At 44.0% G+C, this 26564-nt stretch overlaps 1 protein-coding gene across 2 annotated transcripts in view; it reads right to left on the bottom strand.

Annotated features, from left to right (window-relative positions):
• The window catches only part of VEPH1 (ventricular zone expressed PH domain containing 1), a 471495-nt gene that overhangs the window by 322609 nt on the left and 122322 nt on the right, over positions 1 to 26564 (bottom strand). For both annotated transcript variants that reach the window (XR_011031377.1, XM_068280844.1), the window contains exon 6: positions 14178 to 14387. Coding sequence is in view for 1 of the 2 variants with exons in the window: in XM_068280844.1 (XP_068136945.1) it covers positions 14178 to 14387 (210 nt within the window). In the remaining variant the exon portion in view is untranslated. The remainder of the gene's footprint in view (positions 1 to 14177; positions 14388 to 26564) is intronic.

The raw sequence follows: 26564 nt of genomic DNA, 5'->3' as shown, positions 1-26564 counted from the left end.
TTTTATTTTCATAGATTTCCCCAAGTGGGAAGAGTTTTACTTACTTCGTTCTGAGTGTGGGAAATATAAAAAAAAAACGACGTGGGGTCCCCCCTCCCAGACCTCTTTAACCCCTTGTCCCCCATGCAGGCTGGGATAGCCAGAATGCGGAGCACCGGCCGCGTGGGGCTCCGCACCCTGACTATACCAGCCCGCATGGTCCATGGATTGGGGGGTCTCGGAAGGGGAGGGGCAGCCAAGCTTTCCCCTCCCCCTCCGAGCCCTTGTCCAATCCAAGGACAAGGGGCTCTTCTCCACCTCCGATGGGCGGTGGAGGTGGAGGCCGCGATTTCCAGGGGGGGGGGGTTCATGGTGGCATCTGGGAGTCCTGTTTAAAAAGGGTCCCCCAGATGCCCACCCCCCCTCCCAGGAGAAATACCCATTTCCTTTAAGAGTTAAAAGTAAATAAACACACAAACACTTAGAAAAAGTATTTTAATTGAACAAAAAACATAACCACGAAAAAAGTCCTTTAATATTCTTAATTAACCATTAATACTTACCTGTCCCTTTAAAAGCCAGTTCCCACGCAATATCCTCGGAAATTGGCTAATCAGTTACAATGTAACTGTTACGATTCATATTGTATCATCTCCTGCCTGCTGGTGGTGGTATTGAGTTGGACTGCCCTGGACTTCCACTATCCACCAGCAGGTGGTTTATCATCACATTTAAGGACTTGCAGTTCTTTGTATGGCCTGCAGAGGCCTCTAATGTGTCTCTGAGCAATTACCACCAGATGCTTCCTATTACATGGACTATATAAGTCTGCCTCTTCCTGCAAGTCATTGCCAGAACTTCCTTTCTACAGGTCTGAGTCTCTGGTCACCTCTGTTGTTTGATACCTGGTTTCCTGTACCTGCTCTGTGATATGATTACCTGCTGCTGAACCTCTGCTAGTCCTGACTCTGCTTCTGTCTATTCCTTTGTACCTTGCTTGTATCTGATTACCCGTTGCTGACTCTGTTATTCCGTTTTGACCTGTCTTTGCCTGCTCCCTTTGATACCGCGTTATTGTATATATATTTGCTTGTACATATATATCTCCTGCATGCCGTTTGTAGTTAGATAGATAGTCAGGGTTTTGGTTTATGTGTGCACACTGTTTTGTTTGGTTTGCGGGAGATTCACTGTATATATTGTTTGCATATGGTTGTATGTTATTTGCATGATTTGGTTCTTAATAAATCATTATTTTTGCACCTTAATTCCTGGTTCCAGTGTCTGTATGCTGCAAACTGTGGTCAAACCCTGTTTCTCCATTCAGGCTCCTGACAGTAAGTTCTGGCCATATATACACTGACCACTGCAGCTATACTGCACACTGATACCTGGCTGTTCTGTCCAAAAATGGATCTACAACAAATTGATTATTATGCATTGCTTGCTGATGAGGATGAAGCTGAGTGTCGTGCAGATTTTGCTGATTTCTCTAAAGCTGAATTGCAGCAGATGATTAGCCAGACATATAGTTATGTCAAATTAGGAATAATTCGTACAGAAGATATTGAAAATTTAGCCAGGATCTGGAATGATCTTGCATACCCCAAAATGACAAATATTTGCATGCAACCTGATTCTGACCAAGGTGTAGTCAGTGATTATGATCCACCGTTTGACAATTATGCCATAGAAGCTCTGATTAACTTGTTTGAGGATGACAGGGAATATTTTCTTGATCATTACTCAAACAAAGGTAAACAGAGCGTGCAGGCTTGCATAGATTCCCTCCAGTCCCTGATCACTCAGGGAATATGCAAGTATGGGAAAGCCTCCCTTCTGTTAAATGCTTGGCAGAAGATTATTTCTGCAGGTTCCACAACCCTTACCTCATCTGTTGTGAATCCAGTTCAGGTTGATTTTACCTCAGAACAAGTGAACATGTATTCCAATTATTTAAAGAGCGACAAAAATGCCTTTTTTGAATTCTATAAAAGACAAAGCTTTGAGTTTGTAAGGGGGTGTAAATGTGCAGTCGAGAATCTGTTGTCTGACAGAAAATGTAAGCCTGAGTCAGCCCATGCTTTGATCAATGCATATTCAGAAATCTTGTCATTATGCACACCTCCTGTTAACCCTCTGAATGCCACTCACTCCCAGTCCACTGCAGTTAAACAGCTGCAAAGTCAGTCTCCCAGCAAAGAAGAACTTAATTTTATTTTTGACTCTGAACTGATTGATGATTTGTTTGATTTTCTGAGAAAGGATAGAGAAGGATTTATTAAGTATTACTGTGACAAAAGTGAAGGTTTTGTGTCTGCCTGTATACGTGCAACTGAGACATTGATTGCGCATAGGCTTTGCAAGTATGAATCCGCTTCTGCCTTAATTGCTGCCTATTTAGAAGTCCTGCAAGTAATACATTCTTCAGTTAACCCTCCGAATGTCTGTCACATTCAGAATCCTCAGCCCACAGCCACTAAACAGCTTAAATGCCAATCACCCATTAAAAAACAATTTGATTTCATTTTCAACTCTGATCAGATTGATCACTTATATGGTTATTTAAAGAGAGACAAACAAGGGTTTTATGAATCTTACTTTGAGAAGGGGGAATTGTATGTGTCTGCCTGTGTTCGTGCAACTGAGTCATTGATGATGCATAAGCTCTGTAAGCGTGAATTTGCTTCTATGTTGATTACTGCCTGGCGTGAAATCCTTTCTTCCTGTTTCCACTCTCCTCCTTCTGCTCATTCTCCATGTGTCTCTTTTAGTGTCCAGAACTCAGAACCTGCAATAGTTAAAAAACCTGTAAAATCAGCAACATTACAAACCGCTATGAGATCCACACCTTGGTCCTGGCAGTGTCCAGTTATACCAAGAGAACCTGCTGTTCCAGTTTCCAGAGTGGCCACCAAAACCAGACGCAAATACTTTCCTACAGCTTCCATTACTCCAGTCATCTCACCTCCCGTGCAGCCTCCAGTCATCTTGTCTTCCGTGCAGCCTCCAGTCATCTCGCCTCCTGTGCAGCCTCCAGTCATCTCGCCTCCTGTGCAGCCTCCAGTCATCTCGCCTCCTGTGCAGCCTCCAGCCATCTCGCCTCCTGTGCAGCCTCCAGTCATCTCGCCTCCTGTGCAGCCTCCAGTCATCTCGCCTCCTGTGCAGCCTCCAGTCATCTCGCCTCCTGTGCAGCCTCCAGTCATCTCGCCTCCTGTGCAGCCTCCATCCAACTCCTGTTTGGTGCAGCCTCCAGTTAATGTTCCTGTGACACTTGTTATACAGACTCTTGCCTTCCTCTCACAACTCTTGCAGACTTTGCCTCCGTCTCCAGAGCCTTGTGCTCAGTCTGCAAAACCTCATTTCCAACCTACAGAGACTTCAAAACAGCTTGCAGAATCCTGTTCACAGTCTGCAGAACTTTGCATCCAGTCTGCAGATCCCTGTTCCCAGTCTGCAGAATATTGCTTCCAGCCTGCAGGGACTCTGTCTTCATCTGCAGAGCCTTGCCTCCAGTCTGCAGAGACTTCAAATCAACCTGCAGAATCCTGCTCGCAGTCTGCAGAGCTTTGCATCCAGTCTGCAGAACCTTGTTCCCAGTCTGCAGAATATTGCCTCCAGCTTGCAGGGACTTTGCCTCAGTCTGCAGAACCTCACTTCCAGCCTGCAGAGACTTTGATCCAATTTGCAAAAGTTTGCATCCAGTCTACAGAAAACGGCATACAGCCTACAGAATTTCAATCTAGTATCCTGCCCACTCAGTTTCAGTTCCAGCTCGCACAGGCCCAGTCCGCACAGGCTCAGTGCCAACTCGCACAAACTGTATCAGGGTCTCAGCCAAAGGTCCAGTCAAGCGCTCAGCCAACGGTTCAGCCATGCGCTCAGCCAACGGCCCAGCCAAGTACTAAGCCAAAGGTCCAGATCCATGAAGTTATGCAGGATGGTGCCCTGCCTGAAACTACTGAGCCTGTTGCCCTGTCTGAAGTTTCCCAACCTGTTAACCTGCCTGAAGTTTTCCTGCCTTCTGTTTCACCTGATGTTATGCAATCTGCTGCCCTGTCTCCACAGACTTTTGCTGCTGCCCAGTCTCCACAGACTTTTGCTGCTGCCCAGTCTCCACAGACTTTTGCTGCTGCCCAGTCTCCACAGACTTTTGCTGCTGCCCAGTCTCCACAGACTTTTGCTGCTGCCCAGTCTCCACAGACTTCTGCTACTGCCCAGTCTCCACAGACTTCTGCTACTGCCCAGCCTCCACAGACTTCTGCTACTGCCCAGCCTCCACAGACTTCTGCTACTGCCCAGCCTCCACAGACTTTTGCTGCTGCCCAGTCTCCACAGATGTCTGCTGCTGCCCAGCCTCCACAGATGTCTGCTGCTGCCCAGCCTCCACAGATGTCTGCTGCTGCCCAGCCTCCACAGATGTCTGCTGCTGCCCAGCCTCCACAGATGTCTGCTGCTGCCCAGCCTCCACAGATTTCTGCTGCTGCCCAGCCTCCACAGATTTCTGCTGCTGCCCAGCCTCCACAGATTTCTGCTGCTGCCCAGCCTCCACAGATGTCTGCTGCTGCCCAGCCTCCACAGATGTCTGCTGCTGCCCAGCTTTCACAGATGTCTGCTGCTGCCCAGCCTCCACAGATGTCTGCTGCTGCCCAGCTTCCACAGATTTCTGCTGCTGCCCAGCCTCCACAGATGTCTGCTGCTGCCCAGCTTCCACAGATTTCTGCTGCTGCCCAGCCTCCACAGATTTCTGCTGCTGCCCAGCCTCCACAGATTTCTGCTGCTGCCCAGCCTCCACAGATTTCTGCTGCTGCCCAGCCTCCACAGATTTCTGCTGCTGCCCAGCCTCCACAGATTTCTGCTGCTGCCCAGCCTCCACAGATTTCTGCTGCTGCCCAGCCTCCACAGATTTCTGCTGCTGCCCAGCCTCCACAGATTTCTGCTGCTGCCCAGCCTCCACAGATTTCTGCTGCTGCCCAGCCTCCACAGATTTCTGCTGCTGCCCAGCCTCCACAGATTTCTGCTGCTGCCCAGCCTCCACAGATTTCTGCTGCTGCCCAGCCTCCACAGATTTCTGCTGCTGCCCAGCCTCCAAAGATGTCTGCTGCTGCCCAGCCTCCACAGATGTCTGCTGCTGCCCAGCCTCCACAGATGTCTGCTGCTGCCCAGCCACTAGAGACTCCTGTTATCAACGCTCCTGATGCTTCCAAGACTTCTGTCTGCCCTGTTGGTACCAAGCCTGCTGCAGCGCCTGATGTCTGCCAGTTTCCTGCTCTGTCTGAGACCTGCCAACCTGTTGTCCACTCTGATCCTGTCCAGTCTCCTCCTCAGCCTAATGATGCATGCCAGTTTCCTGCCAAGCCTGTTGGTGCCTGCCAGTCTCCTGTTCAGCCTGATCTTGCTCATTTTCCTGCCAAGACTGATGATCCTGTCCAGTCTGCTGTTAAGCCTGTTCCTGTCCAGTTTCCTGCTCAGCCTGATGATGCCTGCCAATCTCCTGCCAAGCCTGTTGGTGCCTGCCAGTTTCCCGTTCAGCCTGATCCTGTCCAGCCTTCTGCTCAGCCTGACGATCCTGTCCAGCCTTCTGCTCAGCCTGACGATCCTGTCCAGCCTTCTGCTCAGCCTGATGATCCTGTCCAGCCTTCTGCTCAGCCTGATGATCCTGTCCAGTCGCCTGCTCAGTCTGAAGATCCTGTCCAGTTTCCTGTCAAGCCTGATGATACCTGTCAGGCTCCTGCTCAGCCTAATGGTCCTGTCCAGTCTCCTGCCAAGCCTTATGCCTGCCAGTCTCCGGTCCAGCCTGATACCTTGTCTGATATCCTCCAGTTTCCTGAGATCCTGTTTTCTAAATTGCTCTCTGTCCAAAAGATGCTGGTCTGGATTTGGTTGGCATTATTTCCCTCCCTGCCCACCCAGGTTTGCCCTTTACTGCCTCCTGTATTTGTTGCTGCTTTCTGGGTCCTGCCTGATGTTGTACAGTCTTTTATCCAACTTGCCATCCTGCTTGGACGTTTACAGCTTATGTTACAACATCCAAAGACCAAGTTTTCAAAGTGTTTTCCCTCCCTGCCCTCCCAAGCTTGGCCTCTGCGACCCACCTGGCCAATGTTTGGGTTGTCTGCCCTCTTGTGGGACCCTGGTGGACATTTTCTAAAGACACTGTGGAGCGTCCTGAGGCCGCTTCTTCAGGGGGGGGTACTGTTACGATTCATATTGTATCATCTCCTGCCTGCTGGTGGTGGTATTGAGTTGGACTGCCCTGGACTTCCACTATCCACCAGCAGGTGGTTTATCATCACATTTAAGGACTTGCAGTTCTTTGTATGGCCTGCAGAGGCCTCTAATGTGTCTCTGAGCAATTACCACCAGATGCTTCCTATTACATGGACTATATAAGTCTGCCTCTTCCTGCAAGTCATTGCCAGAACTTCCTTTCTACAGGTCTGAGTCTCTGGTCACCTCTGTTGTTTGATACCTGGTTTCCTGTACCTGCTCTGTGATATGATTACCTGCTGCTGAACCTCTGCTAGTCCTGACTCTGCTTCTGTCTATTCCTTTGTACCTTGCTTGTATCTGATTACCCGTTGCTGACTCTGTTATTCCGTTTTGACCTGTCTTTGCCTGCTCCCTTTGATACCGCGTTATTGTATATATATTTGCTTGTACATATATATCTCCTGCATGCCGTTTGTAGTTAGATAGATAGTCAGGGTTTTGGTTTATGTGTGCACACTGTTTTGTTTGGTTTGCGGGAGATTCACTGTATATATTGTTTGCATATGGTTGTATGTTATTTGCATGATTTGGTTCTTAATAAATCATTATTTTTGCACCTTAATTCCTGGTTCCAGTGTCTGTATGCTGCAAACTGTGGTCAAACCCTGTTTCTCCATTCAGGCTCCTGACAGTAACAAAGTTGTTACAATGTAACAACTTTGTTACTTTGTAACTCCGCCGCACCCGACGTCTCTCGCCGCTCACCCGCCGGCCGCCGCATACACTACGCTAAGTCCCCGCCGGCTCCCGCCTTCCACTCCGCCCACACCTGTCACCCATATACATGCTGGCACCCATGGGTGCCAGCATGTATATAGGTGACATGTGGAAGAGGCGGGGAGGGCAGCGAGAGCCGGCGGGACTTAGCGTCCTGCACGGACCACAGAGCTCTGAGCTATATAGCTCAGAGCTCTTCTAAGCATCTTTGTATTTGGGCTCCAAGGAGCCCCATTGGTCCTTAGCAGACCAATGGGGTTCCTTCAAATCAGAGCGGAGTGGACGGCGGGAGCCGGCGGGGACTTAGCGTAGTGTATGCGGCGGCCGGCGGGTGAGTGGCGAGAGACGTCGGGTGCGGCGGAGTTACAAAGTAACAAAGTTGTTACATTGTGACAACTTTGTTACATTGTAACTGATTAGCCAATTTCCGAGGATATTGCGTGGGAACTGGCTTTTAAAGGGACAGGTAAGTATTAATGGTTAATTAAGAATATTAAAGGACTTTTTTCGTGGTTATGTTTTTTGTTCAATTAAAATACTTTTTCTAAGTGTTTGTGTGTTTACTTACTTTTAACTCTTAAAGGAAATGGGTAAGGGGTACAAGTACCCCTATACTCATTTCTCCTGGGAGGGGGGGTGGGCATCTGGGGGACCCCTTTTTAAAGGGGACTCCCAGATGCCACCATGAACCCCCCCCCCCCCCCCCCCCAGGAAATCGCGGCCTCTACCTCCACCGCCCATCGGAGGTGGAGAAGAGCCCCTTGTCCTTGGATTGGACAAGGGCTCGGAGGGGGAGGGGAAAGCTTGGCTGCCCCTCCCCTTCCGAGACCCCCCAATCCATGGACCATGCGGGCTGGTATAGTCAGGGTGCGGAGCCCCACGCGGCCGGTGCTCCGCATTCTGGCTATCCCAGCCTGCATGGGGGACAAGGGGTTAAAGAGGTCTGGGAGGGGGGACCCCACGTCGTTTTTCTTTTATATTTCCCACACTCAGAACGAAGTAAGTAAAACTCTTCCCACTTGGGGGAATCTATGAAAATAAAACACTATTGTTACCTGTGCAAAAAAAACTGACATTTTCCGCATTTAAAAGACATTTTTGCCCTTGAAACTTAAAAATCGATTTTCTCAAAAACTATAAGGTCTTTTTGAAAAAAAAATTTTCCTCTTATTCCCACTGATCCCCTTAATAAACCCTGGGAATTTGGTGTTCCTAAATTTTAAGCAGGCTTTGCGATTAACCGTTAAAGTCGGGGGGTTTTTAAATGTCGATTTTCTCAAAAACTATAAGGTCTTTTTGAAAAAAAAAAATTTCCTCCTATTCCTTCTGATCTCCTTAATATGTTCTCCAAATTTGATGCTCTAAGCAATTAAGGGGGCTTTGCTATTAACCCTTAAAGTCGGCGGCTACCTAACATTGATCCATGCGTCAACTTTTCCGCTTGGGAGCATGGCCTTACGCATTAATTGCTAGTAGGAAATTACGCGTAATGCAATAACGTAACAACCTGCATTACGGTATTCTTACGCGTAATTGCGTAAGGGCTATGCGTAATTACAGACATGAACCATAAATAAATGTCTACGCCGTAAGCATAATTCCGTAATGCGTAATAGCGTAAAATTACGCGTAGTGATCCGTAAGCGTAGTTTTTTCCATTACGCCCAGCACTGGTACAGAGTATATATAGATATAGTCTTGTCACTAAATGTCCCTCGAAGGCGCTCACAATCTAGTCCCTACCATAGTCATTTGCCTATATTGTGTAGTGTATGTATTGTAGTGTAGGTTAAATTTTAGGGGGAAGCCAGTTAACTTTTCCGTATGTTTTTGGGGTGTGGAAGGAAACTGGGTGCCAGGAGGAATCCCACGCAGACACGGGGAGAACATTCAAACTCCTTGCAGATGTTGACCTGGCTGAGATTCGAACCGGCGACCCAGCACTGCAAGGCTGCCCAGTGATCTTTCTAGTAATCTTAAAGGATTTATAAATGACTGTGTGTGTGTGTGTGTGTGTGTGTGTGTGTGTGTGTGTGTGTGTGTGTGTGTGTGTGTGTGTGTGTGTGTGTGTGTGTGTGTGTGTGTGTGTGTGTGTGTGTGTGCTGCGCATAGGCTTACCTCACCTCCTGTGGCCCCGCGTCCTTCTCGGATTGCCTGCTATTCCTGCTGCTCTGTATATCCTGGTCAGCGCAGTTGGTGCCCTTTGATCTGAATATACTGAGCTGCACATGCGCAGTATGTCCTATTGGGCTGCCTGTGACTGCGCTCCCAGGGGACCAGTATACTGTACGCGCGTGTGCTCCACTGGCGAGCACGGTCACAGGCAGCCCAATAGGACATATTGCGCATGCACAGCGCAGTATATCCAGGTCAAAGGGCACCAACCGCGCCAACCAGGATATACAGAATGGCAGGAATAAGGTGCAAACCAAGGGGGGCGCCGGGCCACGGGAGGTGTGAAAAGCCTACGCGCATCTCCCCACACACACAGGTTGCCATTTTTAAATGTAAATTAGCGCTAAGGTATCCTTTGAGACCCGTAAAAATCTGCAACTAAAAATGTACAGTGACCACCAAGGACAGACAATGAATGTTCAAAGTCTACTGAAGAGAAGATCTGATTTGTAGGAAATGTTTGGCTGTGATATAAGCATTCAACCCCTCCCCCCCGGGGCGGCCGCTGTAAATTACATTTGGGCCGGCGACTCTCAGCAAATTTGCGCTGTGACCCAGGAAGCTCCTCTGTACATGGAGGACAATGGACAATGACGTGCTGCTTGTGCACAGATAGGCCAAGAGGAGGATGACAGAAGCCAGAGCATGCACAGGCCATATGATCCAACTTCTGTCACAACGCGACTTTGCTGAGAGTTGCCAGCCCCAATGCAAAGCTTTACATCACTGGCGTTAAGTGAAGGGGTATCACCAAGTATTTGTGGGTATGCTTAAAGTAAACCAGAGACGAAGCACCCTGTATTTTAACATATGTATCAGTGGGAACATTAGAGAAAACACCTACCCTGCTCTCTGTTTCATTCTTCACGGCTCACCCTGCTTCTAATCAGAGCCGATAAAATCCCTGACTGAGCATTCAGTCTGGCTTTGCTCAGGAATCATTATAGTTGAGTCATTATAGCAGAAGCAGAAGGGGGCAGGCTTTAGCTTGAAAAGACATCAGAGAGGACAGACTCAGCTATAGTGATTCCTGAGCAAAGCCAGACTAAATGCTCAGTCTGGGATTTTATCAGGGCTGATAACAAGCAGGCTGAGCAGTGAAAGATGAAACAGAGAGCAGGGTAGGTGTTTTCTCTAATGTTCCCACTGATATATATGGTAATAATACATGAGGGTGCTTCGTCTCTGATTCACTTTAAATGCATTCCCACACAGTCTGCTCAGTGTCTCTTTAAGATCCAGTGTAAAAGTAGAGAAAATTTTGCACAGCCTGTAGATTAACTATGTAGATATTTATAATTGTGAAGGAAAAACTTAGTAGTTTAGAGTGTGATATGGACAATGCAGTCCAATGGAAAAAATAAAATAGCAGTTCTTATTAAAACTGATGCACTAATTGATTTCATGCTGCTTCATATTGCTAATAAACAACACATTTTATAGTGTTGTTGGAGCGTTACAGATGTGTTATGGCATTGCAGTGTAACAGTTTTCTGACAGATGTTAATTAATGCCAAATAATTTTTAAATCCCTAGTTCACCCTCACACATTTTTCATTGATAGCAAATGTGAATAGGGGACTGTGCCATTAATCAAACAATTTCCATATTTGATGCTGTCATTCTAGAGAAATGCCCTATGGAAAATTATGGAGCTACCAGCAGAATGAGAGCTGCTACCTCAGCACAGAAGATCATTTGACCACACCCATCTCTTCACTCTCCTGTTGAGAGAGATTAACTCTTTGTGAACAGTACTGCAGCTAAATTCTGCAAAGCCCAACTTTGTTTATTTAATCCTTGTTATAAAAGTTGTGTGGACCTCTCATCCCCCTCACCCAGATATAATAAGAAAGCAAGTGACTAGCTACTGCACCCTCCCAGTTTCTGCCCAACTACATCGTGTGGGTGATGATGAGATGGGGAGAAATTTAGATGGAACACACTATACTGAATTAAGCAGAATTCTGTGCATAACGTTTTATGCACCATGAGAAGATTGTAATGCATTGCATGTAGTATATTGTTTTCTGCTCAACCACTAAGACTTTCACACGTTATTATGCTTAAGGGAACTTAGTGAATACACCCCATAGACTGGTGTTCGGTACAGCTAAGCAACACCAGAATAATACAGAAATTGCTGAACCTTAACCACTTCACCACTGAGGGGTTTTACCCCTGGAGCACCAGGGCAATTTTCACCTTTCAGCGCTCCTTCCATTCATTTGTCTATAACTTTATCATTACTTATCACAATTAAATGAACTATATCTTGTTTTTTTCGCCACCAATTAGGCTTTCTTTAGGTGGGACATTATGCCAAGAATTATTTTATTCTAAATGTGTTTTAATGGGAAAATAGGAAAAAATGTGGGGCAGTTTTCGGCCATTATAGTTTTTAAATAATGCATGCTACTGTAATTAAAACCCATGAAATGTATTTGCCCATTTGTCCCTGTTATAAAACCGTTTAAATTATGTCCCTATCACAATGTTTAGCGTCAATATTTTATTTAGAAATAAAGGTGCATTTTTTCAGTTTTGCGTCCATCCCTAATTACAAGCCCGTAGTTTATAAAGTAACAGTGTTGTACCCTCCTGACATAAATATTTAAAAAGTTCAGTCCCTAAGGTAACTATTTATGTATTTTTTTTATTGTAATTTTCTTTTTAATTACACAAAAAATAATAATTGGGGAGTGTGGGAGGTAATGAGTTAAATTTTTGTGTAAAACTAATGTATTTGTATATGAAAAATGCTTTAGGGTGTAGTTTTACTATTTGGCCACAAGATGGCCACAGTAACTTTTTGTTTATGCGACCTGCAAGCGTCGGAAGGACGCTTGCAGGAAGTTTTATGAGGCTGGGAAACGTTTTTTTTTTCACAATGATCGTGCTGCTTCTCATAGAAGCAGCCGATCATTGCGGGGGCTTAGATCAACGAACGGGAACGGTTTTTCCCATTCATTGATCGCCAGGCGAGCGGGTGGCGGCATGCACGAGCGAGCGGGAGGTGCGGATATCTCCATCCCGGGTTTTGACAGGGTGGAAAAAGGGACGGAGATATCCGCACCTGTGGGGGTAAAGTGGTTAAAGGATTTCTATTGCAAAACAGGCTCCCTATTTTATGCAAATAACCACAGCTGGTAAGTACGGTAACTAAATTCATCCTTGGTTTGCTTTATTTACAGGAATATCATTTTCAATACTTTTATCTTGGTGTATTCTGGTGACTATCTCAAGTGTACAATTTTCACTGGTATGTTGAAATAAAGGCTGTGTTTTTCTTATTGCCAAACTCTGCCTATTGACCACCATTGGAGGTCAGCAATCCCTTTCTAAAATGTTTAATATTTTACTATTAAAAGCACCTCTTCATTCATTACTAGTGATGGCTGAACATGTTCACTGGCAAATGAAAAGTAATGCAAACGATGCAGGCCGTTTGTGCCCGCCTATACTTTCTCATAATGCCATATTTTTTTATATTCTTTATTTAAAGCAATATAATTGAAATCCACAGGTATCAAGTAAGTATACATATCAAAACATAAAATTGAGGATTAGCAATAATGTATAACATATAGCTCAAATAGAAATAGTGTCTGGTGACGTACATAGGTATCTATTACTTTTTAATGTTTATATCTAACCAGAACCCTGGTCTAGGTAAGCCAGACCTGAGTTTACTGTAAACCAAAACAGAAATATAGCATAACGATCTAACATATGTAAACATGGCTCGGGCACTTGGAGACCACATATCTCCTCTCATGGCCACAATCCGTGGCCATCTCATGCCCCAACCAGGTACGGTCCCTCGTCCCTCATTCCACCTCCAGTAGCAGTAAATATGATGTACGAATGTGTTTATTTTTCCGTCAACTCTTTATAGGGTTCAGTTCAGTTCAATTCCAGCCAACCAAGTATAATGCCATTTTTTGACCCTTCACCTTGAAGTCAGGTGGGGGAAGAATGCCAATCAGACATGATCACCACCCAGGCCACTCCCCTACAATCAGTGTGATGTCTCAAGCTGTCAGGGGTCGCCCCACTTTATCAAGCCTGAGACTCTGCACTTGAGATGCCACACTCTCCTTTGTTATTCCTGATCTGCAAACTGCTATTGGCAGCATCATCAGTCATACAGATATATGCCCATTAGATTCATTGCTGCTTGCATGTATGTATGTATGTTTTTGTTATATCCATGTAGTTATTGCACAATATCTGTGGGCCACAGTTCACTAGTTGCACTTTACTGTGATCTGAACCCGGGTTCAAAACACACACTGTATCACATTGAACACAGCGATGTGTTAATTTGCCGGCAGTATTAGGAAGCCTACCCATTAATGTTATGAATATACTCTACATGATTCCTGAACCATTAGGAGAGTGTGTTTGGTTTTAATAGATTTTATGCTATGTTTGTAATATGTTGTTTATGGATTAATACATTTTGATACTTTTGGAGTAGTGCTAAATATACAGTATATGAGCAACCCTTTTCTTGTTCCTGCTATCTATGCTATTTGCTCACCCCCAGTGGATGAGAGTGGTATAACTCCCTATTTTGGGTATAAAAACCAGACTACACTGGTCCTTGTTAAGCTTAGTAATCTACAATGGCAAATGTTTGATACAGATGCTTTGTGACTACTTATGCACAAACAATAAAGCTTGCACAAATACTAACTGAGCAGTTACTAGTCTCAAACTAGTATGGTAGTTTTGCAGTAATTATAAAAAAAAGACATTGGATTATTATTATTGCTTAATTTCATACATTTCATTTCCTGTTCTCTTTCAGTTTAGTCTTACTCAGCTTGAACTTTACTTTTCATTTATATTCTAACATTTGACCTCATGAAGCAATACAAAGTAAATGGCAGTAATATTGCCGCAACGCCTATGATAAGGACATGACAAATGCTAGTTACGTGGGAGAGTTACATTATACAGCTAGACACTACTCTGTGATGTTGTTTCTTAATCCTACAAAATGGGAAGTAGTCATCTTCACAAACCTCGTTCACATGCCCCACAGCTCCATATATCTTCGCTATCTGTCCAATCAGGCCTGGGAAATGCTCACCCACTTCCTTTAGTGAGGAAAGAGAGCCCGTCAGTATGAGAGGTTCGTATGATGAAATGTCTAGCAGAATGTTCAGGATGATATCAGTATAGCTGGGTTCATTTAAGTATTCCATTAGGAAGGGAACCGTTTCTGTTAATACCTTTGAAGAAAGCACAAAAAATAAATTATTTAAAAACATATTGTTTCTTGGTATATTATACAGTTTTCCTTTTTTATACTTATTGCTATACATGATCACTATGAGCTATGAACTTTGTGCTAGCTACAGAGAGCACTAATAGAAGTCCATGAGGCCGGAAGGCCAACCATGCATTAATATTTTCTTTTATTTGTATTTTATTATGTGTTTATATAGCACTGACATTATAATGCTTTTACATAGTGTCTATAGTCATGTCAATAACTGTTTCTCAGTGGAGTTCACAATCTAATCCCTACCATTGTCAGTCAATGTCTAATGTTTCTTTTGGAGCCTAAGCCATTTTTTTGTGTGGAACTAAGTATCTTAGCTGTCTACACACTTCGGGAGAGGTAGTCTATTTGGTCAGGGCTTTCACCACACTTACCCAGAACATCTAGAACATTTTTGCAACCACATCCAGCCCTTCTGGACTCCCGAGTGGAGTCGGGTTTGTGTATTTCCAACCTCCTACAGTGGTTGGTTGCCCGTCTGCAACCTCCCTTTGTGGGTACCATTATTTACCCTACCCTTCTCAATCAACTGTTGTGACATAATGCACCATTGGGGCTCCCGGTCTCTCTGTGTTTTTTGTTTTTCCTCCAGGGTGTTCCTAGATCACCCTACCTACTCATATCTTAGCTGTCTGCTTTTGGGATGAAATCCACGGGAGGAAATCCACACAAACATGGGGAAACCCTATGGACCCTATGACCGCAAGACAAGAGTGCCATCCTACCTCACCACCAGGCCAGTCATAAAACCCAAAAGCCTTTTCAGAACACACTGCACATGTGTGCAATTAATCTTAAACAAATGTATTGGGAGAGTATGGAGCCTTTAGCACTGGAATATAATGAAATAATATTCAAGAAACAGCTGGACATCTGTTAAAGCCTATGCTATTCTAAATTAAATAGTGAAAAAGAAGGTGCTTTCCTTTGTGGAAGGATAGATGTGCCAAGCTTCACAATAGAGAAGATTAGCTGGTTACCTTATCACCTGAGACAATGGCCACAATTCACTAACATCATGCTAATAATAATAAGGCAATTGAAAATTTATCACAAAACATCACTCCACATTATAAATGTCAATTCACTAAAGAACCTGTCCTCATTAAAGTTTTGTGATACGTTTTCCCTCCAGTTCTTAAAGAGGGATGAAACTCCATATTAACCACTTTACCCCCGCGCGTACGTATTTCTCCGCCCCTTTTTCCATCCTTTAAAAACCAGGGACGGAGAAACACGTACTTTCCGCGTTCCCGACGCTGCCCGCGCTCCCGCTCGTAAACACGCCGCCCGCCGCTAGTAAAACCGCCGCCGCCCGCTCGCCCAGAGATCAATGAACGGGAAAATCCATTCCCGTTCGTTGATCTAAGCCCCGCAATGATCAGCTGCTCTCCTATGGGCAGCTCGATCATTGTGAGAAAAAACTCACGTGTCCATGCTCATTATACTTCCTCCAAGCTTCCGGAAGGAAGCTTGGAGGTCGCATTAAAACAAAAAGTTACTGTGGCCATCTTGTGGCCAAATAGTAAACTACACCCTACACATTTTTCACATACAAATAAATGACTTTTACACATAAAATTAACTCATTACCTCCCACACTCCCCATTTTTTTTTTTTTTGTAATTAAAAAAAAAATAAAAAATTTACAATTAAAAAAAATACATAAATAGTTACCTTAGGGACTGAACTTTTTAAATATTTATGTCAAGAGGGTATAACACTGTTACTTTATAAACTATGGGCTTGTAATTAGGGATGGACGCAAAACTGAAAAAAATGCACCTTTATTTCCAAATAAAATATTGGCGCCAAACATTGTGATAGGGACATAATTTAAATGGTTTTATAACCGGGACAAAAGGGCAAATACGTTTCATGGGTTTTAATTACAGTAGCATGCATTATTTAAAAACTATAATGGCCGAAAACTGAAAAATAATTATTTTTTTCCCCACATTTTTCCTATTTTCCCATTAAAACACATTTAGAAAAAAATAATTCTTGGCATAATGTCCCACCTAAAGAAAGCCTAATTGGTGGCGAAAAAAACAAGATATAGTTCATTTCATTGCGATAAGTAATAATAAAGTTATAGACGAATGAATGGAAGGAGCGCTGAAAGGTGAAAATTGCTCTGGTGCTCAGGGGGTAAAACCCCTCAGTGGTGAAGTGGTTAATTAAAAAAAAAACAACTAAAAAACAACAACCCAAAACATCCAATAAGAAATTACTTATTTAGCTTACCTATCCCATTGTGTTTAGTGTTGTGTTTATCAGATTTAGGAGAAATGTGATATGAGAAAAAAAGACTATTTCTGCTGGTTTCCATCTTTACTGTTTTTCTGTGGTGCCGAATGTGACACCACTTCTGCCATTTTCCCTTTTTTATTTTAACCCATCTCAAAAATGGGGGACATTTAGGAACCGGCGGGGGAGGATGTGTTACATATACCAGCCAGAAACTGAAGACTAGAGCAAGAGACAGTAAACTGTGGTGTGTGCCTGGTGTGTGTGTGTATGTATATATATATGTATATATATATATATATATATATATATATATATATATATATATATATATACACCCAACAGCATAAAATGCTAGAAAATTCAGCAGATTGAGCTCATAATCCTCCATCTTGCATAGAAGTCTCTTAGAACACTGTGTTTAATGACAGCTGAGGCCAGGTGATGATTCCTCACACATTTCAGGTGGCCATACATCTGGCGATTTTGCAGCAGATCGACCATTCAATTCGATAATTATTATCGATCCAGATAAAAATCAGTGCTGCAAAAAGCATACCTGTTAGAAAAGCTGGAAAATCTTGGGCCGATGTGGTGGATTGGGTGTGTGGGTGTAAGGGTACACACACGCCAGTGCTATCCGCTGAATTCACGCGGGACAAGAATGTGGAAGCACAGCAGACTGTGGCAATGCAGGTGAGATATTTTAATGCATGGGGGGACATTTCCATTTTAACTTAAAGGATACATCCTGGAGAAAAAAAAAAGATTCATTCACCTGGGGCTTTTTCCAGTACCTATATGTCTGTTAGGTCCCATGCTGTAGTCCCACGCTGATACAGGCCTCCTCTCTTCACTCTGTAAGATCGCAACCCGCGGCTGGGTACTTTTGTGCGTGCTCGGGGCATGCACCTCTTGTAATTGCGCTCGCTTGCGCAGTTCAATCCCGGCGACAGGAACGCAATCAAGAGACAAGCACGTAGCACGTCTGCACAGAGGATCCCGACATGGCCATGATCTTCCAGAGGAGAGAACAGAGGCCTGGATCAGCACAGAGGATCACGATCCAGCCACGGATCGAGATCTTCTGGAGGGAAGAGAGCAAATGCCTGGATCAGCAGGGGACTACGGCGTGGGACCTAACAAACTTCTTAGGGCTGTTAGGCTACGTTTTCACTACAGCGTGACATTTTCATCTGCAAAAAATCATATAAGATTTTTCTGATTTTTATGCGTTTTTATGCGAATTTTCGTATGCGAAAATTCGCATTAGTTAAATATAACATAATCTGCCTAGTAACAGCTTAATATAACAACACAGATCCTAAGATAAACAACACTAAACAGAAATGTTCCCTGACAGGGGAATAAAACTTAACATTTAATAAATCGTTAAAATCCTAGAATACTGTCATTATGATAGCTACAGTGGATGCCTCCTCCTACTTCAACTATATAGTACTAATTACAAATTACAAAGACCCCCCACCATCTACAGTATAAAACAACCCAACATGTTTCACTTCCTAATGGAAGCTTTATCAAGGGACAAAGTGCAGTGCATAATGTGCATATAGTGATAAGATAGATTACAAAGTAATTAAAACATAATCAATTGTAGCATAGCGTATAGCCCTATGACCTACCACCTTTTATACTGCTCAGAGGTCACATGAGGTGGGTGTGGAGCTTGCATTAGCTTCCTCCCTCTCATTCCCAATACATCATTGGTATAGACACCTGTCAGTCAAAACTTGTCCAATCAGAAGTGGGCTCAATACACCACCATGATCCTTCAAAGAGGTCCTTTTAGAGAGTATTCTAGGATTTTAGGAGTATAGAGAGTATTCTAGGATTTTAACGATTTATTAAATGTTAAGTTTTATTCCCCTGTCAGGGAACATTTCTGTTTAGTGTAGTAACAGCTTAGTCATGACTGCTGACAACTTGTCCTGTAACCATGGATCTAATGCGGATTTTTGGGCAAGTAACGCCAAAATCTGCATTGCCTATACAAAGCGTTGTATACGAATTGTACGCGATGTCCGAAAAAATGATACAGGACCTAGGAACGCTAACAAAAATTCGCATTGAATGGAAACAGCCCCATTCACTACCATTAGTTGCAAAATCAATGCGAATTTTCTGAAAGAAAAATCGGACACAAAACGCACAAGTGGAAACCAGGTCTAAGAAGCCCCAGGTGAGTGAAACTTTTTCCCCCCCGAAAGTATCCTTTAATGATTGCTTTAGGTAAATTGCTTTGTGAAAATTAAATGATTTATCACCAAGGTGATAACAGGATATGCAGCTCCGAATCCTTATCAGAGACAGGAGATAAGTTTAGTGGATTGTGACCATTGCCACATTACCACTGAGTCTTCAGTGCTGTATGCAGCAGAAACTTGCTTATGCTGGGAATACACCATATGTTTTTACCTCCAATAGATGGGTTTGAAAGATAATTTCTGACATGTCCGATATTCTTTCCGATCGTTTTTTTTTTGGCTCGATTTCTGATAGAAGTGGATAGAAAACGATAAGAGAATTGAGCGCAGAATCGAGTGGAAAAAACTATCGGGTGGAAAATCGAACAGAAAAACGTATCGTGTGTACCCAGCATTACACCCAGAGAGGAACTCTTGAAGCTTGACAATGTAAAGGGGTCCATACACTGGTCAATTTCAGCCATTGATCAATCGATCAGAAATCGATTCTATCAAATTCACCATTCGATCGATTTGTGGCCGATTTCGATCGATTTCGATTGATTTGATCTATCTGACAGGATGGAAAATCTAGGTCGATCTGCTGCTGGCAGCAGATCAATGGCCCATAGAGTTGAATTGGATCTAATGGTCCAATAATGCATTTAGATCGATTTCCAATAGATTTAATTCTGAAATCTATTGGAAATTTATTCCTAGTGTGTGGCACACATCAGATAGATTCCTGTCAGATTGGACTTGACAGGCATCTTCTAGAAATCTATCTGATGGTCGAATCTGCTGCAAATCTTAAGTGTATGGCCACCTTAAAGGTGGCCATACACTGGTCGATGTGCCATTAGATCGACCAGCTGACAGATCCCTATCTGATCGAATCTGATCAGAGAGGGATCGTATGGCTGCCTTCACTGCAAACAGATTGTGAATCGATTTCAGCCTGAAACCGATTCACCATCTGCTGAGCTGCTCCTGCCGCCTGTCCCCCCCCGTAAACATTACCTGATGCTGGCTCCTGGGCATCTTCTCCGCATTGCACGGCTCTGTTCCGGCTCCATTACGGCGCTTCCTGTGTTACTCCGTGACCAGGAAGTTCAAATAGAGCACCCTCTATTTGAACTTCCTGGTCACTGCAGTGACACAGGAAGCGCCGGGATGGATGGAGCCGGAACAGAGCCGTGCAGCGTGGAGAAGACGCCCGGGAGCCAGCCTCAGGTAATGTATACTTGATCGGATCGGCCGCCGCTAGCGACGCGCACTTTACCCGCGGGCGATCGAGGGTAATTTCCCGCACGGCGCGATCGACGGACCGATCCGATTTCGGGAGGAAATCGGATCGGCGGCTGCGTTTACCGCGAACGATTGGCAGCAGATTCGATCCCAGGATCGAATCTGCTGTCGAAACGGCCGGGAATCGAGCCAGTGTATGGCCTGCTTAAGGCGTATAGTTTGGTCTTATGGAACTGAACATCCACAATAATCCTGATTTACACTGTGAAGCAGGAAAACTATCCAGAGCCACTTGCTACGTTGATTAAAAAAAAAAAAGACAGACTGGTTCTAGCTGAGAATTTAATTCATCTAACTGAACACGGCCAGGGTTGACTGCAGCCAGTTTATGCTGCATTTAAGTCTTGCTAGCATGAGAGCCAAGTAGAAACCACTAAGTTTTTACAATGACACAATCAAAGCAGAGTTTAAAAAGACAGACATTTACAGGTAAAATGTATCAACATGGTAAAGGTTACAAAGAAACATGTTAAAAGCTTTGTGACTCATCTAAACTACAGTGACTTCATTATTCCAAAAATAAAAAGATTGGGAACATTGGTGAAAACCCTCAAGAGAGATTGGCCTACTAAACCTACTCCAGGGTATTCAGTAAGGGCCCATTCACACTTGTGCGTTTTCAGAGCGATTTCAGCTTTGCTGAAAACCGCTAGCGATTTGAAAAACGTGTGCACAATGAAAGTGTATGGAAGTGTTCTCATCTAAGCGTTTAGCGATTTGCTGAAACGCAAACGCGTTGCATGCAGCGTTTTCTGAGCGATTCTGGAGCGATTAGCGTTTCAATAAAAGTATTTGAATTGAACTAGAAATCGCAAAACGCTAATCGCTGGAAAAACGCTCTCTATACAGTGAAAAAACGCTAGGAAAAAACGCCAGAAAAACGCTCAGCGTTTTGCGTTAGCGTTTAGCGATTTCTAGTGTGAATGGGCCCTAAGCCACACACGATCTCGAACAGCCAAAACATCTATCTATGCCTTTTTGCTTTCAGCTGAGATTGCTTTTCATAACTCAACCATAAGAAGTAGTTGTGTAAAAACTTGAATGGTGGGGAAATTGCAATGCACTACTAGCTACAAGTAACAACAAAAATGACTCCTGGAAGATCCTCAAGTCTTTTAAGATAGAAGTACAGGTACACACCATACAATTTTCTGGCACATTTACCTGTCAGATCGATTATTTCCAACATGTCCAATCTGAATTTCGATCAATTCTTCAATGGTTTTTTTAAATCGTTTTTTCAATTTTTTTTAAAATAGATTTTCATAGACCTGAACAAAAGACTATAAAAACGATTTAAAAATGATTGGAAAATCAAAAATATATTGAAATTCAGATAGGACATGTTGGAAATAATTGATCTGGCAGGTAAATTTGCCATAAAATTGTGTGGTGTGTACCTAGTAAAAGATAGAACTTTTTGAGCATTACAGGTCTCTTATCTGCAACAACTGTAAAAACATTGTGATGGATAGGAAATTCCCTTTTTCAGGATCTTAAAATGTACCATTGTTAAGGTGGACTTGAACTCTTGCACAGGACACAAGGAAGTCAAAAGAATCCACTCCGGGCTCACCCCTTGATTTTGGACTTTATATCTCCAGGCGGTGTTTTTTTTAATCATGAATGCGGTCATACAGCATAGTTGAAATAGCACAACGTTTCAGGCACCCAGCCCTTTATCAAGTGCTCAACATTCTGGCAGACCCTATACCTGTACACATATATAGATACACCTTAATAAAACACGCCCCCTTGACATCATGGGGCGGACACATACTTGCATTAACCCTATCTACAGAGAACAACACTGTCATGATATCGCAGCTAGTTAGGATGTTAAGGATAATACAGGAACATATTTTTCATTTTTTTAGTATGTGTCACATGTGTATGGTTGAAGGAAGCTGCTACCTTGAATCTGTATTCAGTCCTCTGGAAGTTGGAAGCTGCTAATTGGATCTCCTGTAGTACATTTGCATCTGAGGGTGAACAATAGCAGTCAGGTCTTCACCTTTGATCTGCTGTCTCAGTTGTGATTGTCTGTGTCTGGGTACAGGTAATTACATACCAACATTGCTTTGAACTCTGTATACAAGTAAACAGCTTCCTGTTGGCCAAAATACAATCTGACTAATTGAGTCTGCCAAGTTCAAAGTGGACAGGAAAAGCCTTGGGATTTACATATGACAGGAGGAAGCCTCACTCCACAATCTTTTGATGTATGTACTAGACTATAGTTTTACCCCAAACTGTACAAGCTAAAACAGGAACGCTTTGAAGTTGCACGCGTTAAACAGGAAATTGGGTTATTCCTGGACCTGGACATTGGGGTGGCCCCGGGGCACAAATTTTGCTATAAAACAGCAGCTAGGACAGTTGCATTGTAGCGAATAGCTAGGGATGATCCCGATCGAATCGGAAACGGCGTTCTCCCCCCAACTAAGTTCTAACCTATGCTGGTAATGTTTTTTTATTTCCCTTTTATTTTTGCAACTTGTCTTGTTGTGTATATTTGTAATTTTTATTTTGTAACTTTTTACTTTGTTTTTGTAAATCTTTTGTATATATTATTTTTTGCATTGTTCCACTTTTTTCCTGGAATATTAAATCGTTAGTTAATAAGTTTGACTTCTGCTGTACTAAGCTAACACTCATAGCCTAGAAGAGACTGAAGTTTAACTGTGTATAAGTCCATGCCTGATTGTATGATTGAGCAACACTACCGTATAAGATTGTAATTGCATAGTGTGTGCATCGGACACTTCTGCACTTGACAGCAGAGTGGGAAGTCTCAGATTGGCTAACTGTATCGTTCGGAACGACTGTTAGTGGTTTTGCTTCACTACAGTGTAAGATTGCAATTGTGCGTGTGTGTGGGCCTTTTGTCATACGTTGGCCTAAAGCGCGCAGCTGACCCAATGTACGAAAACGCCAGTGTGAGTAACTTGACAGCAGATTGGAAGTGTCTAGCGGCAGCTAGTGGTGGCAGCGAGAAGTGTTCTGAGGGGTCACAGCCTTGTTTTAGCTTGACTAAGGCTGCTCCCCTCTCGATCTTGTCAAACCTAAAGTCTGGAACCATATACGCAGGCAGGCCGCGGGGCCGATTCCTGACAAACACAACTAAAGGTAACACGTGAGGCTAAAGTCCTCATTAAGGCCGTTTGGTTTTCACGTCCCCAACCTGTCAATCTACCAGGTCTCCTGTCTGAGCAAAATATTCTCAAAGTTCCTGCCCTCTTCATGTTGAATGACCTCCATACCTGCCACCTCAATTGGCTGGCAATGTGGCCACACTCAATAAAATGCCTGGCTAGGGGATACTCTCTTTTCTTCTTTTTTCTTCCATCTCTCTCTTTTTAAATTGCTCTGGATTATGAATATTGCTCTTGTGCTTGTTTAATCCTGTTTTCACTTCCCTAGAGGTCTGGCCTACATAGGACAGGCCGCAAGGGTATTTAATCAAATAAATGACACCTTTCGAGTCACAAGTGGCAAAATCCCTAATCGGTATGGGGCGCACACATCTAACACAACTGACATTGGGACCCTTTAAAATGTTGTTGCAATGTTGACATCCCAAGCAGGGGAAAGCCCCCTTCTTAGGGGTGCCCAAAAATAATTGTCTCTTCGATTTAGTTCTCCAAATTTCTGCTCTCACAAGTTGATCCCTAATGGATTTCCCCCTTCGATAAACAAACCTAGAGGGGGACCTGCAGATCTGGGCAAGCTGGGGATCAGCTTCCACCAACGTCCAAAATTGATGGACTATATCACGTAAAGCGGAAGATTCACCTACAAAACGTGGTAATACAATTGACATCCATGTTCTCATTTTGCTCATGCACATTATACCTCCTCAGTGTTACCTTCTACATCTCTCCCACGTCTCTTGCTAAATCCTCACATTTCCTTAAATTGTAACCTCGTTTCACAAAATCTTGAGTGAGCAACTGCGCCTGTTGCGAATATAATGTGTCGTTAGATGTTCTACGCCACAGGTGTAACAATTGTATAACGTATTGGTGTAGCAACACAGACGTCTGATTATTGTGTGATCTGCAGAATCACCAATAATGCAGACTCTATACCTGATTATGTGGTGATCTGCAGTATCACCAATAATGCAAGTATAGAAAGCAGAGATGTAGTGACAATAGTGTTTGGTGCAACAGTAGAGGGTAGATCTCACCAGAGGGGCTGGAGAGAACTACCAGAGGAAATGGCAGATAGTTTGACTAAACCTCACCAGTGGAGCTGGTGGGTACTATCTGCAACCAATCTGTGCTAGGCCCCACCAGAGGAGCTGGAGGGTACTAGCCAAGATAGAAGCTGGGTAGCTAGGAGCCTACACCAGAGGGGCTGGTGAGCGCTATGAGCAACAGTAACTAAATAGTAGCTAGACCCCACCAGAGGAGCTGGTGGGTACTACCAACAATAGTAACTAGATAGTTTAGCTAGACCTCACCAGAGGAGCTGGTGGGTACTATCAACAATAGTAACTAGATAGTTTAGCTAGACCTCACCAGAGGGGCTGGTGGGTACTATCAGAGCACCTCTCCAGTGACAAGGGCTCACTGGAGAGTGGAAGGGTCAGACAGGCAAGGTTCAGCAACAGACAGGCAGGTGCAGTACAAAATCAGAAGGCAAGATAATAGTAATGATTCAGGCAGAGGTTCGGCAACTTCAGATCAGATGGGCAGAAGTACAGAAACGTAGAGCAGAATCAGAGTCAGAGATAAAGAGTCGTACACAGAATATTAATAATACAATAAGGCAATAATCCTTGTGTGAAATCCCTGGTTTCCTCCCAGATCAAAACACACCAGAACTAGTCTAAGGTCTGAGCGCTAACACTGACGTATTCGCAACAGCAGACAGTTTGCAAGTAAGCGGAGAACGCTTATGAAGCAGCGAGGAGAGCCCACAGCCACGCCCCTGCCAATCAGCCAATCTGGGCGCCGTGAGTCTCTCCTGACGTCAGCCGACCGGCAGGTCAGCTGACGCACCTTCTTCCAGCATAAAGGTCCTGTCTTCGCGCGCGCCCGCGTGGTATGAGCAACTGACAGTCCCGTCTCTGGCATGCTAGACGCCAGCGGAACGGATGAGGCCTCAGTACCGAGAACAAAGGCGGCTGCAGAGGTATCCTGCGTACCCGCAGCCGCCATCATAGGGGATGTTGCAGCAGGCGAATATATTGACTTTTAGGAAGTCCATTGATCAATGGCTACGGATGGCAACTGCTTGTCAACAGGAACCCGTTCTTGTCGGTTTTTTTTCTGATACAGATTGGTTTCAAATGCACAATCTTTGTTTTTGATTTCTACATCCAAAAATGCAGTACCTCAGAACTGTATTCCATTTTAAATTTTAACGTACAATGTTTACCGTTTAGTTCCTCAAAAAATAGGCGCAGTTGCTCCTCTGATATTGTAATCATGAACTGCCTGACTCAACCACCACCTTATTATACTATACCCCCACCTCAATTCTGAGGGAGTGACCATAAAAATTGTGATACTATCCAAACATTTAAAGAATAATCATGGTCTCTCATAGGTATAGAAAAATACAAAAACAGCTTTATTGTGGAAATTGTACATATTAATCACAGACCAACCAATTAAAATCATTTAAAAACTGGCCATGATAGAGCGCTCATTCAAGTATACCACACCATACACTCCCCTGCACTCATACACCCCTTCTGGTACCGGTACCGTTTCTCCTAGTCTTCAGAGAGGGGCAGAGAGCTTGTGTGTAGGTAGATATAAATGAAAGTCTTCCGCATGCAAGCATAGAACAGCAGTGTATACCGGTATATATAGATCTCACCACTTTATCCTGCTAGTCTCCATCCAGCATCTCCAGACTTTATCACCTGCAGGGTTGCCACAATGGATTGGATTCTTGCTTGTTACCAGTGGTCTTCAGTGGCCAGCTAGTCCGCTCTACCCGTTCCGCAATAGCCTGGTCAGGGAGCAGACGCCGATCCACCATGCACGCTGCTACAGCTGCCGCTGGTTAGGAGCGCTCATTGGACACGGGATTTGCACCCGCCCATCGACGCATTGCACCCCCACCCACTTGCGAACTTCGTCAGGATGTGCGCGGCTCGTGATTGGCTGGGCTGCCATTTTTATTCTCATTCCAACAGTAGGGTGGGGATTCACTACGTTACTCCTTCCCTCTTCCCCCCAGCCATTTCCCTGGTAACCATTGTAAACACTTAAGCTTTTTTTGCACAGAACGGATGCATTTACTTGCTACTTTATTTCACACTTTCAGCCCAGTTCATACCTAATGCAGGTTGGTAGGCTAGTCCATTCCAGGTATAATAAAACAAAGTCCAGTCCTGT

Source organism: Hyperolius riggenbachi, chromosome 4 (genome assembly GCF_040937935.1).
Source record: "Hyperolius riggenbachi isolate aHypRig1 chromosome 4, aHypRig1.pri, whole genome shotgun sequence".
Classification (NCBI taxonomy): domain Eukaryota; kingdom Metazoa; phylum Chordata; class Amphibia; order Anura; family Hyperoliidae; genus Hyperolius; species Hyperolius riggenbachi.
This window is presented reverse-complemented; position numbering and strand designations above follow the sequence as displayed.